The sequence below is a fragment of the Falco peregrinus genome, chromosome 5 (genome assembly GCF_023634155.1).
Source record: "Falco peregrinus isolate bFalPer1 chromosome 5, bFalPer1.pri, whole genome shotgun sequence".
Classification (NCBI taxonomy): Eukaryota; Metazoa; Chordata; class Aves; order Falconiformes; family Falconidae; genus Falco; species Falco peregrinus.
Window position 1 is genome coordinate 63,775,630 of NC_073725.1, and position 14,112 is coordinate 63,789,741.

The window sequence follows — 14,112 nt, forward strand, 5'->3', positions numbered from 1 at the left end:
GGTGATTAACGTAAGGGGATTTGCTCCTTGCAACCCTTACCTGGCTGTGGTGGGTGAGGCGGTGGCATCTGGTGGTGCATCATAGGGTACGGTGGGGGCTGCTGATGGGGCAGTAAGCCTGGATGTGCTGGTGCCCCAAGGGGGTTCATCCCAGGCCCACTGGAGTGCTGGTGAGACTGCTGTGGGTTCTGACTGTGCTGCTGCTCCATTTGCTGACGAGCCCTCAATTCAGCATATTTCAGCTGCTCCATGTGGAAATTCTGGCGCTCCGTCAGCAACTGCTGTCTCTGCTGCTCCAACTATGGCAGAAGCAGGGGAAAAAGGCAACGTTAAGAACTATATATTTAAGATGCGTTTCTACAAATCAAGTTCCTATCCTACTGATACACAGCTGCCTGATTTCCAGCATGTTTTAGTAAAGGGTCCAGGCTGTTTTCAGGCTGGAACAGATGAACTCACCTTGTTCATCTGCACCTGAAGAATCGCACAGTAATACAACATGGTACTCAATGAGCACTGTGCAGAGCATTCAGCCTCAGCACAATTCTAGAAGAAACTGTAGGTTTTCCTCTCAGTCTTCTGCATGTTGCAATGAGGGAGAACAGGAAACTGAAGAGGTTTTTCTAGGGCAAGCCCAAAGCAGAACATGTGTGCAACAGCACAGGCTCTGTGGTTACAGGTAGGACCCTACTCTGTACCTTTAAAGTGTAGGACTCGGACACCATGACAGCCAAACAGCAGGGATGTGCACTATTAAGAAGAGTATTATGTAAAAAAGCTCATGTAATTTAGTCCAATTAACATAAAATAAGCTACTTCATTTAATTATGAAGCCATGTAAAGGATAAGCTAGCCCAAAATGAAAAGACACAAAAAGCTACAGAAAGTATTTCTTACTATTGGGCATTTATATGATTCATCACTCTCCTCATTAAGTAAGTGTATGTCATTTGACTTATTTAAGAAATCACAATGCATTTCTACATCTACTACTTTTAAAGAAATTTGACACATGGATTTGTGTGACTAGTTTACAAATATTTAATGGGTATTTTAAGATATACTCCATAATTTCTCTGAAAAGCAGGTTGCCAAGGAGACTTCCACATAGCAGAAGTTCTCCACAAATCCCAAAGCTCCATCAATACTTTGTGTAGCAGTTTGACTGCTGACAAAGCACGGATGAAAACAGAGTACTACAGAGCGCGCATTCACCAGGAGAACCAGATGGGGACAGAGCTAATGAATAATACATACTCCTTGTTGGGGGCTGGTTTTCTGCATGTAGGGACTACAATGTGATTATTCATGCTGCCATGACTCCTTTTTCCTTGACCATTCTGATACGTTAGCAGGAAGAACTTAATAAAATGAAGAGGCACATACACCAATGGTGTAATCGTGCATGTGTGGAAACAGATTCCGTAGGTGGCAGGCAGTTCAGAGAAGAATTACTGCAAATGACCCAAACCAAAAGCTTAGGCAAGAAGTACAGCTACACCATACTTTTCATATTCTTTTTATACTCTCTTGTATTCCTGCTTTGCTCTCTTCATGGTATCCTATCCTGCTACAGTTAAAAAAAAGTCTTTACAAGTATCTCCAAACAGCATCCAGCACTTGAAAATACACTTTGTAGGAAAACCAGTGAAAACCTCCCTTCTACACATTCCCTCTCCTCAGGATGAGAAAAGACATTAGGACAGAGGAATAAGGCACAAACGCAAGTTATAACATGAGCTGGTCTTAAAAATGATGCAGAGCCCAAACCACCCAGTTCTGTCCCAGGCTCCTGCACGTGCTGCCACCACGTCACCAGCAGGTTCACGGACACAACCTACAGTCGCACCCCCAGGCTCGCATTCAGACAACTTGCAGCAACATGTTTTCTGGAGGGCAGCCCAGCAGCAGTTTGCATTTGCTTTTCCACTCTCCAGGCTCAGTCACACCTGCCATGGCTGTCAGGCAAGAGTGAGGTACCTTAACAAAGACCAGCACGCATCCATTTGCCACAGGATTTCCCTACACAACCCAATTCAGGAAATTAGCCAGAATTCAGGGTACATATGCATGAATACTACACTCTTTGACGACCTTCAAATTTGCAACAGCATGTTTCTGCGCTGCTGCAAAACGATTCACAATTAGAAGGGAGTATTACAAGCACTTAACGCATACCCATACAATACGCATCACTGTACTACAGTTTCATCTTCAGCATGCAACTCCTTCCTAAACAGAAAAGACAGCAAGGTTCTGGGTCAACAAGGCTCCTACCAACACAATCCCTGGTTATACAGAGTTGGCAGCGCTGAAATCACTTTAGCTTAAACGCTGAAGTAAATATGTATTGCCTAACATCTAACACCCTCCAGTCTGCAGCGCAGATTTCTTTCAACACTTAGAATCGCCTTACCTTTACTATAAGAAAAAGCCAGTGCAGCAAATAAGGACATATGCATAAGTGTGCAGTGGCACGAAGGATTTTTTTTTGCTTTTAGTATTTCACTAGATACCCACAATGACAGGTGAAAAGACTGACTTCAATGACCAGGAAGCCAAGGGAAAAATTTATATGCATATTTTCAAGAAGGAAAATGTCACGTGCCTCAAAATGGGAAAAAACCCAACCCTGCCACTTACAGAATATAACCTCCAAAGAAAGAAATCTACAGAGAACCTTTTCAAAATAGTTAGGCCCATTTCTTCAGCTGCCAGTCAGTGTCAGAGGCGAACACTACACTGAAATGGTTGAGGATGCTGAGCAATCTAGAAGTTCTTGCTGACATTCTGCTACAAAATAACACAGTTTGTCAAACTATCCATGATTAATGCCAAAATGAGGATGTAAATTCCATTAAATTTACATGGGAGGGCAAATGTGAAAATCCCTGGACTTATGAGTCAATATCTTCAACACATCTAGAGTAATTGCCTATTGACAAAAGAGGAAGCCACACAACAGAAAACATAGATGACTGCTGATTAAAATGAAGTTCTGAGTCATCTCGACAGTAGCTGGAGAGAAACCACTTCTCTGAAAGCCTGTTGAACTATAGATGAAAGAACACTTCGTAATTGATGTGCAATCCAGCCACGGACAGGCAGAGGCAGCTTCTGCCTGATTTTAGGGTTACACAAGTCTCCAGTAAGGTGTCATTAACAGTCCTACAACATAAATACAGCCCTGCTTGGGATGCACCCTATATATACTCTCTTAAGTGTCCCCACCACCGTCAGCTGGCTAGACCTCAATCAAGACTTGTGGCCAGGCTTACAGCCTCACTAAATTGAGGACAGAAACTAAGAACCTTCTCACTTAGTTTGCCCAGCTCCTCCTCCTCAGTAGTATTTCATCATTGGATTTCTCAACTCTATTTTGATACTTTTGCAGTCCCCAGGAGCAACCACCTTTACCCACCTCCTGCCATCACTGCTTCTCTTGAAGCTGCTGTTGCCCTCTCCAGCTCAGGCCAGCCACCACCACCACAAAATGAGAAGCTCTTACTGCTGAGCATGCATTCCTTCTGTTACCACATCTCACTCTGAGGACTTCCCCAAGAGCTACTGAGAATGCCCTCCAAAAAAAACCTGAACGCTTGAACTACATGATTAAAACCGAGTCAGGAAGGAAAGGCAGCCGGAGCTGGTTTCCCTTCCCTTAGGGAAGTAAGGTTTCCACTCATTTCACTCTCTTTACAGGGAAAAGCCATTCTTATGTCAGATACCATTCATGTGATAAGGTCTGCATAAAAGCTCCAGACCAATTCCACATTCACACTTAGATGACAGGAGTAAGGATTAGGAAGCAAACCTAGGATACCACCAGTTTGCTGCTTATGGTAAAGAGAAGATGCTAGATGAAGGAGAGGGCTCAGATGTGACTACAGGAGGCAATTATGAATTCTAGCTGAAGGAGAAAGACCTTCGATAAAGGTGAGGAACAGCTGAAGTTGCTAGTTTTCCAGCTGTTAGCATACACAGACCTTTGCAGTAAATGATTTAATCCAGAATCCCTACTTACTGCCTCTTTCTCTCTGTCCATAATGGTTTCCAACTCCTCAAAATGGCGAAGTTTTATCTCCAGCTTCTTCATCTGCGTTTCCACCAAAAGGGCGACCAGGGACTTGATCTTTCTTTCTTCCACTGCTGCTAGGTGCTGAGGAGAAAAAACAGGTTTTTGCTTTACGCACATTACACAAAATAAAGTGCTTTAAAGGGAACAAAAAAGCCAATTATGCATCTAGCTTTAGCTATCCTATTCCACTTCTGGACAGAAAACAGGGCACTGCATTATCAATCTTGTGCTTGGAACCAGAAGCTCTTGGAAGATTATTAAGCTTTTAATCAAATAAACAGGTGTCAAGTTTTAATACAAGAGGTATTGTGGATGCTCAGTACTCATAAGCAATCCAGCTTTGCTGCGAAGCCTTCCGAGTGCTGTGCAAGAGAGAGCACTTTCAGTGGAAATGCAAATGAGGGAGAGGGTACGTTCTACCGAGTCAGCTGTAGGTCATCCAAAAAAGCTTTCACCAAAACACACACAGGAGGCTTTTACCTGGAACAACTCACAGAAACCCTGAGATGACTCTTGCCTGCCTTTGCCATTAAAATATTTTTTGCGCAAGTAAATGAGAAGCTATGTATCTAGTTAAGCACATTCCCATTACATGCAGCACCACACCACTAAACCGTAAGCTTTCTTGGCACAGCAGTTCCACCTTGGGCTACAGAGAACTTGCAGAGAAATCTACACAGATATTAGAAGAAACTGTTAAAAAAAATTACATCTCCAGTTTCCTTTTATAACCAGGTTGCACAGTATTCCTACTGCAGAAGAAAGTTGAAGGCAAAACTGTATTTAAACTGCAAAAGTGAAATGCAGGAAAAGGCAAACAGATTTTTTTACAAGCCTTTAGCTTTACACCATGTACATATACACACTTACCCATAAATGATATAGGATATATATGCGATACATGAGACAGCCTACAAAAGTGTTTCACATTCTCCAAGTGTGAAAGGCATGTTAATGATGCCTGCTACTAGCTTTTGTTAAAAGCCTGCTGTTCAAAATGAAAACACACTTAAAACACCCGTCATGGGTACTGCTTGGGAGTCTCTGTGTTAATAAAGAATGTTTCCCCGACCATAGTGTCCAAGCAAAGCCTTGCTGACACATCCAAGGGCTGAGGGGGAAGGAAGGCTGGCTTTTGAGAAGGGAAAGGTGAGGGGTCGAGAGGAAGAAGGGAAAAAGAAAAAGCTGGATCTCATCCAGCCCAAGCTGTCAACAGAGACTCATATTTAGCAAGCTGTGCCCCAAACTCTGGCTCAGAATTGGGAGAAATACTGAGCTGGAGAAAAGCAGCATTATAAAACTCCCTGGTAATCCTAACTCTAAACAGAATTCCTCAAAAAACATCTGGTATTGTTTCCATCACTAATATGTTGTGTCATTTGACAGCCTTCACCTCTGGTAACCCACCAGCAATAAAGCAAGTCTTCAGTAAATGTAGGCAACGTACATTCAAGACTCTCACTAACTTTAATTTAAAATCGGGTACAGTTTGAAAGAACCAGAGCAATCCCCCAAATTCATTCAACAGCACGCCATGGTGAAATTCAAGGTCAGTTAAATTCCGACTAAATAGTGCTGCACACACTTGAAATAAACTAACTGAATGGCTGACAGAACTAGAAAATGTAATGTCAATTAATACTGTGTAGTAGAACAAACTCAACTGTATGAAAATGAGTGACGCAAGCACCTCTGTTGATACACGGAGCCTTCTGACAGCCACTGCAGCTTGCTTGATGTGTGCAATTTTAATAATGAGACAAGATTATTGTAAGATCAGCAAGGTACACAATTAGGTAAAGGACAGGTCTCAAAATGCATGTCAGAAAGGAAATCATCATTGAAGCTCTTCCTAAAGAAACCCAAAGAGACTTCTCCTTAGCCTGGCATTACCCAGTGCTTCCACATTGACAAAGAACAAGTCATTACAAACTCTGCAGCTGACAAGAAAATAGTAAGACAAAATTTAACAGTGATTTAAATTGCCTGATAAACACATTTACTTCGCCCATCCCCTAATCTTCTTAAACCCAGCATTAGTTGTGAAATTAGCTAGTCACAGGAAGAGCATGACTGTGACACGTGGTAGAGACAACTGTAAAACTAGGCCACAAGAGAGCTCTGGAAAATGGAGAGCATCCAAGGACTTCTCATTGGAATGCTGTGCTAAAGTCTTCTCATCCACATGCAAGAGCTTCGCTGGAAGCACAACAGGCAGAGAAAATTACTTACTTTCTTCCCCCTTCCTATTTTGTGAAAGGAGACTAGATGCTTCACCTAGCTCTTGTTTTGTGAGGCCAAGAAGGGATAAGACTGCCTTTTATGACCGAAACAGAAGAAATAAAGGTGGCAGATAACTCAGAACTATATAAATTAAGGCACACCATGGGAAAAACATCGTCCTGTCACGCATACATTCAAGCAGGAGACGACGGAGGTCCTACAGTGACCTTCTACAGCAGCAGCACACAGGAACCAGTTAAAAGACAATTTGATTTGCCTAGAAACAGAAGATGGGATGTAGCTGCCTGCAAAAAGAAGACACATGATTTTAGGCATAGGGTCCCTTCTATTCCTGAATTTTACAGTTCTAAACTATAACACACAAAAGAAGGGGTTGATAACCAAAGCCTTTTCAATTCGGTAGGCAGAGTGCTGCAACGGTACAACGGGTAGTGGCTGAAGCACATCAGACTAGGAATAAAGCTTAACTGCAAAGGTTACCACCAACAGAAAAAATTATGTACAATTACAGGAGGTTTTGCATCACTGGAGTTCTGATATCAGTGTCCACTAGAAAAGATATACTCAATCACAGCTACCTCAAAACAGGAATTCAGGGAAGTTATGAGATCAGTGTTATGCAGGAGGTCAAATTACAATCAGAACGGTCCTTTTTGCCAGTGCAAGTGATGGATCAAGAGCTACAGCAGCAGCTCTGCAGCTCAGTCACAACCGACAAAAGCTGAGAGCAATCTGCAAGAGAGAGGACATTTTCTATCAGGTGCTACTTACACATAGAAAGAAAAAAATAGCTTACACTGATTTAGGATTCTGAGAAGAAAATGAGGAAAAGGGACTTGAATTCTAATATTGCCTGTACAAAAGCCAAACCTGTAAAATGTTGCTTTATTCTATACGTAGTAATACAGAGTCTCACCCCTAAACGTACACATTCCTTGGATACCATTTCTCACAGCACAACTTACTGGTGAAGTCACTTATCCCAAAAGTAAAACACACTTCAAGTGCCTGCCTTTAACCCCTGTTTCTCCTTAGAAGCTAAGTGCAACATTCCTCTCTTGTAAAATCGTAAGGAAAACAACTTTGTACCAGCTCTTCACATGACCAGGTCTGGGGTTTACTATGAAGAACTGAATTACTCTCTCTGACAAGACAGATCTCACTGAAAGCCTTAATACTGTCTGGGGTTTTCAGTGGAAACAGAAATCCCTGTTGAACTTGAATTGTACCCTAAAGTGTGAACATCATAATTATAATACATTACTTCCTGTAATACAGAGATAAAATACTTCTAGAATATCATTATTGTTATTATCACCATAATGAAAGTGGCCATTAGCCAAGTCCCTTCTCGCTCTAGCACTTGTTATCACCAAAGGAAGGAAAGTAGATCATCTTTATTTGGAACAAGTAGCCTTCCATAAAACAGAGATTAAATTTCATGTCTCCATATATACATATATGCGCGCAGGTTTTTTTCCAACTTGGCTGAAAATATCTGTAAGTCTGATGAACTGAAAGTAAGTTACTGTCCGTACAAGAGCTTGGTGCTGGAACACCACGGGTTCAGGTGCAGACGGGCGAAGTGATGCACTACAGCCAGTCAGGACTGCGCTTGACCGCAATGATGAACCTGAAATTTGTCTGCCAAGTGGGATTCCACGCAGGTAGGGTGCCTGGCTCTGACACTAAGCAATGCTGAATTCATGCAACTCGTGATTTTATAACTGGGCTTGAAAGGAAGTAACAAAAAATATCCTCAGATCTCACAGGTTCATAAAGGACAACACCTATCATCACACCATCTTCAACATACGTGACAGTTGGGAAATAAAGCCTAAAGTTAAAGGGGTAAGATTCAAAGATCAGACTGGAAAAGTCAGTATGACACATGCAATGCCTTATTATGCCCTGGAAATCCATCAGGAAACATACACCATCCATGCTTTGCTTTTTATAAAGGACGTGACAGGGAACAGCACAATTTGAATCTAAAAAATATGTGACTAGAGAACAGATTTTGAAAAAGGTATTCTGAGAGAAGTGAAAGCAGTCTGGTTCCTGCAAAAAGAAAATGAAAGAAAACAGGCAATTAATAATTACATGGTAAAGAAAAACTATTTGATAGGACACAGATTCAAACCACAGCTCATTAAGAGACTACAGACAGACAAACAGAAGTTTAATGATAGGAAGACAAAAACGTCTGTTTAACAGACACACAGTACCTCTTAATAAAAAAATGTTTAAAAAACTGTAATGCTAGGACTGAACATCACTCTATTTTTAGAAAACAGAGTCCAGAAGGCTTGTGTGAAGTCCACAGCACAAAAGGCAGCCGAAGGGTTTGATCACCCAGACCTGCGCCCTTGGCACTACAGGCAGACCTGTCAAGCAGAGAAAGGGCTTTCCAAAAAATGATAAACACATTTTGGGGATATTTCTTAGGATATTCATCGACCTCACAGTCATAAAAGTAGCTGTCTAAATTAAAATTGTATGCTATTTCACTTAGGGGTTCCAACAGAAGAAACTGAAGAAGGCACTTGTGCTCCTTCAAGGTATAGAGATTAGAAGATGGAATTGCATAGATCTGAAACAAAGGACCATTTTCAGAGGAGTTCCAATGCGAATGGGAAAGCAAGCCAAGGGACATTTGTACAAAACAGACCTTTGCTTTGGTGGCAGCTGAGGCAAGGGCAGCAGCTGCAGCTGTAGCTACGTTTCCTTCCGAGATTTCATGTTCCACTTTCTTCTTCCCAGCCTCATTTTCTTTGTCTTTGCTTGCATCAACGTTCTCCTTGTTCTCTTCTGCCTCCTTTTCTTCTGAAAGAGATTTCCCGCCAAGTCTGTTATGTGCATTCTGCCCTCGTTAACAGTATCGCGTCAGGACAGGAATTGCACTACGCGCACTCGCTATTAGTCAAATTAATTCATCCACATGCTGTCACATTTCTACGTTATACTACTGCTGCTCGTCCAAACGCTGACAGGGGAACAATTCCCATCTAAGAGGATCTGATCCAACAAACAGGGCAACTTTAAAAGCTTTTAGTTTCCATCCTGTCAATTCATCCGCTGCCATCAGCTCACGCACCAGAACAATTTCAGCTGCATTTCCATAACAACAAATTCTACATTACACCAAATGCAAACACTTCTTGTTCTACCTGTGCTAAAATACTGAATGTAAATTCCAGGAAAAAACAATATATTCATGTGGCACAAGGGAAACATGTAAAAATAATTAAGGAAAATGTCTTATGTGGAAAAAAACAGTACTCAGCCTGTCAAAATAAAGGCTCCACATCACAGGGAAGCTCGACTAACATTAACTTCTAAGAGCAGAAGTGAGCAGTCTCATTTCTTTGCATCAAAAATGATCAAATGGCACGCGATACAGGCAAAATAAAATAATTTATATGACCTACACGCACTCTGCCACTGCAATTTTTTCACCCAGTCACTACACACAGTGAAAGAAAGCTCAGCTGAGGTCTAAAAAGAGTTCAAGAAAGAATTTACTGGCTGAGCTTTGCAGTGAAATTAAACTAGAATATTTACTACTGAACCATGAAGCAGCCTGACGCACAAGAGGAAATATTTCTGCCACAGCTGAGTTTATAGACTATTCCAACCACTTTGGAGGAAGGCTATTAAAGCTAACACAGCTTGAGGAACGGCTGGGAACCATTACCTGGCTTGGTGTCTGCAGTCACTTCACTGTCTTGCTCTTTTTCTGGGTTTCTCTCATTTTCTCCTTCTTGTACTTTATCGCCTTCCTCAATTTCACTCTCTGCTTTGTTTTCAACCTAAATGGGATGAAAGATTGTTTGAAGGATGAGAGATATAGAAGACATTTACTGTTAACTTCATTTATAGCTTTTGAATTAATTTACTATCATAAAGGAAGACATTAAATTTTAAAGGCTGACTGCTACTTAAGCCCATTTTGACAAATCGTAACTAAAATCTGAATAAAACAAAGTAACCGCTATACTGCCCAAAGTCTGTTAGATTCAGTAACCCAGGCCAGCTTGGGTTTATCTGAAGGTACAAGAAATCCTCAGCTAGGAAGGCAGACAAGGACATGTTCTGCCCCCATTTATTCCCGTACTTTGTGCATAAGCACTATACCCTTTCCAGTGCCTACGTTAACAATTCATACAGCACTCACCTATCTGCACAGCCTCAGATTCTGCAGAACTCATGGCCACAACAGCCTGCTGTGGCAATAAACGCTACCACTGAGTTACGCACTGCAGGAGGGTGCTTCTGTCCGGGAGTCTGTGGCAGAGTGTGAACATCATTTTTCCCTCAGAGACACTCCAAACTGACCTGAATGTTTCTCATTTACTCTGCTCCACAGAATAATTCATCTTTTCAAGCTCTGACGGAGTCTTATATCTAGCTAAGTGCACCTGACTATTTATGAGGAAGGCAGCAAAAGAACTACCAGAAAACAGTGAGGAATAGCACCAAGACTACGCGCAGCAGCCGTTAGGTCGGTTTTATCTCGTTCATTTGATGAAGCAGGCAACGCAGAAGTATGACCTGTTGCTGCAGACTCAACAAGCACCCGCCATCATTTATTTAGCAGGGTGATGTTTAGATTTCAGGATATTAGTTTAATTCCAGTTCAGGTCTGAAACAATCACAGCCAGCGCCATTATTGTAGGCTATCTGAAAAGAGGTGCTGGGTTTGTAGACATGGTGTTATGAAAAAGTCCCAAACAATTGCATTCCTGTAGGCATTAATTATTGCTTGAAGGAATTAATTTCTAAGTATCTGATCTTTACGGGCAGGATGCATCATACCTAATGCCAGGAACACACAATACACACACATCTATAACCAAGAGTTAGCCCAGACTTCTTGCAAGAAGTTTTATTGACCAGCTCAGCAACAGGCACCCTGGGTCTTCGCCTCCCACATCCCCCAGGCTGCACGTAACTCGCATAGCCACCGGGGAGCTACGATGCAGCTGGGGCCACAGCTTCACCCAGTTTCACTGCCCAGCTCCACACCCCGCACTCAGGAACGTCTGCCAAACACCGTGAGTAACCCCAACTCACCCATTTCCTGGAAAGTCCTATCTCTCTGATCTCGTCTGAACTGAAACTGCATTTAACTTTGGAAAGGCTATTTGTCACAAGACAGACTTTTCTAGGGCAAGGCTTCAGAGTGGTGCTTGCTTTAGCCCACAGTGTCTTTCTGCAGACTGAGTCTCTTAATTCATTTGGTATCGCCCAGTTTACGTTTCCTCCCAGTCCAACCTTTTTTCCTCAGGTGTGGAAAACACCACGCCAATGTCTCATTGTCATTTGTCTGGCAGAAGAAATGTCTCTGTATGGTTTGAGACTACATCACTTGTAAGAAAACAATGCACTATGGAGACTGAAACCTGTTCCCTATGGATGTACATTGACCAGCACACTACCGTCTACCTTTCTTATCGGGCATTTTAGAATGTAGGAATTTGGGTTTGCAAATGTCAGAAGTATCTTTTTCAGGACCAGTGTACCGAGCCAAGCTTACCTTCTCAGACTGTTGCCCATCTGCCTCAGTTTCCATCTTTTCTTCTTCAGCTCCATCTGAGGAAACAAATAAGTATTCAGAATCCCCATAACATCAATTTATCACACTCAACATTTATTTCAGGGTCAACTAACATTTTCTGTTCTCTACTAATAGCGGTTTAAAGAAAGTTGTAACACTAAACTCCTGGAAGACTAAAAGCTTATTAAACTAATTTTAGTTTCAAAGATCAAGTTTACTTCCAAATTTAAATTTAACTGTTTTTTCTTTTCAGCCCAACAAGCAAGATAAAATGTTAAATTATCTATGCTCTGCTGAAACCTCCAGTCTATCCATGTAGTGAGAAACCACCAAATCTATCAATTCTAGCTAAAGGACAGTCTGATGCACAGTTCTGCAGTATTCAAGTCAGGGTAATTCCCACTGGTAAGTCATAGTATTATAAAGTGTTTTTCTCAATACAGCCAATTTGATTCTGTAGATGGTTGTCAGTTACGTGATTAACCTAAATTATGGTACTGCCAGACTTGTAATTCCTCTTTAGCACAAGATCCCCTGAGCTGCTTTCGATGAAAGGTCCATCCAGAGGCATTGTCATGCGCTGCAGGTCAGCTGAAGAATTAAATTCCATTTTGCAGGTGGCACAAATCCCAGAATTCTCCGAAGCAGACTTCAAAATTATTCAACACCAGCGTAACATTACACACGTTTATTAAAGCACTAATACTGTTCTTAAACACTAAGGATCTCTTGTCATTTCCGGCCTGAAAACCACCGCACCGGTGTGACGTGAAACCCTGCACAGCAAAACTTCGTCCCACACCCTTCGCACCCGCTGCTCTGCACAAACACCATGGCCAACTGGTTCCCCAGTCCTGTACGGCTCTTTGTGCTGTTCCTCCAAACACAGCTCTCCCAAAAGCACTGGGAAATTGTACCCAAGCCCTCACAGCCACAGTCAAAGCAGATGTCTGAGACAGAACCGAACACGGAAACTTAAAGAAACTGGCCCAAAAGGCACAGCCCTGTGGCAGATACTCCTGGAGGGTGCTCCTGCTCAGACCTGGACTGTTCATTCTCTTGCTCCTTCCTCAGCTGCAACGATACCAATATTGTGGGTTTGTACTGAAGATTTGATCAAGGCAATGATCCAAGTTAAACCCAAACACTTTATTTGCCTCCTCACTGAAAAAAAGCTGTACTGCAGCTCCTCAAGAGCCCAACTGCAGCTGCCTGGTTAGGTGTCAAACCAGATATGAATCACATCTGAGCGCAAGAGCTGGTTGTTGGTTAGAGATAAAGCAAGAAAAGCATAGAAATTACCAGCTGAAAGCTCTGAGTTCCCCCTGCATCCAAACCACAGCCATCCCAACAAACAAGAAACAGAGCCGGACAGGGGGCTGGGGAAGGGGCTGGAGCACCAGTTCAGTGGTGTGGAGATGGGGGGGGTCAGCCTGGAGAGAAGGGGGCTCAGGGGGGACCTTCTTGCTCCCTGCAGCTGCCTGACAGGGGGGTGCAGCGAGGGGGTGGTCGGTCTCTGCTCCCAGGAACAAGTGACAGGACAAGAGGAAACGGCCTCACCTTGCCCCAGGGCAGGTTTGAATCAGGTATTGGGGAAAAAGTCTTCCCTGAAAGGTTTGTCAAGCGCTGCCCAGGGAGGCGGTGAAGTCGCCATCCCTGGGGGTGTTTAAAATACACCTAGATGTGGTGCTCAGGGACTTGGTTTAGTGGTGGACTTGGCAGTGCTGGGTTAGCAGTTGGACTCAATGATTTTAAAGATCTTTTCCAATCCAACAGATTTTGTGATTCTATGAACGAGCACACCTCATGCCAACATGATCACAGGGTAGCCTGCTCAGCTTCCAGCTTTTTAAAAAGCATGCTTTCCAAGATACTCTGAAAAAACAGAGCCAAGTTGCACCTTCAGGGCTAACGCTAAAGAAAATTAGCAGCGGGCAAGCTTTTAATTCTCCCCAGTGTCTTCAGGTACAGCTGACAGGTGGTGTAAAATGCGTAGGGCTCTCCATACAACCACCAGTTGGGTTCTCTGGCCAGTAACAATTCCCTGGACTGCTCCAGGAGGTGGAGCCTCTGCCTTACACCGTGACCTGAATTTCAGAGAAATCACATGAGAGCACCTCTGCCAAGACTGGCTCCAAGCCAAGGTGCCCATACAGGAGCCATGAAGTACTTCATCATGGAAAAGGAAAAGCGTGCCAAGCACATGCTCAGCAGGAGACCTCTGCCAAGA

At 42.8% G+C, this 14,112-nt stretch overlaps 1 protein-coding gene across 1 annotated transcript in view; it reads right to left on the minus strand.

Moving 5' to 3' along the window:
- The window catches only part of SMARCC1 (SWI/SNF related, matrix associated, actin dependent regulator of chromatin subfamily c member 1), a 90,698-nt gene that overhangs the window by 16,901 nt on the left and 59,685 nt on the right, over positions 1-14,112 (minus strand). Inside the window, exons 22-26 of the mRNA XM_055803680.1 lie at positions 11,862-11,917; positions 10,020-10,134; positions 8,994-9,148; positions 4,025-4,159; positions 41-299 (exon numbers count right to left, since the gene is read on the minus strand). Coding sequence (XP_055659655.1) covers positions 41-299; positions 4,025-4,159; positions 8,994-9,148; positions 10,020-10,134; positions 11,862-11,917 — 720 coding nt within the window. The remainder of the gene's footprint in view (positions 1-40; positions 300-4,024; positions 4,160-8,993; positions 9,149-10,019; positions 10,135-11,861; positions 11,918-14,112) is intronic.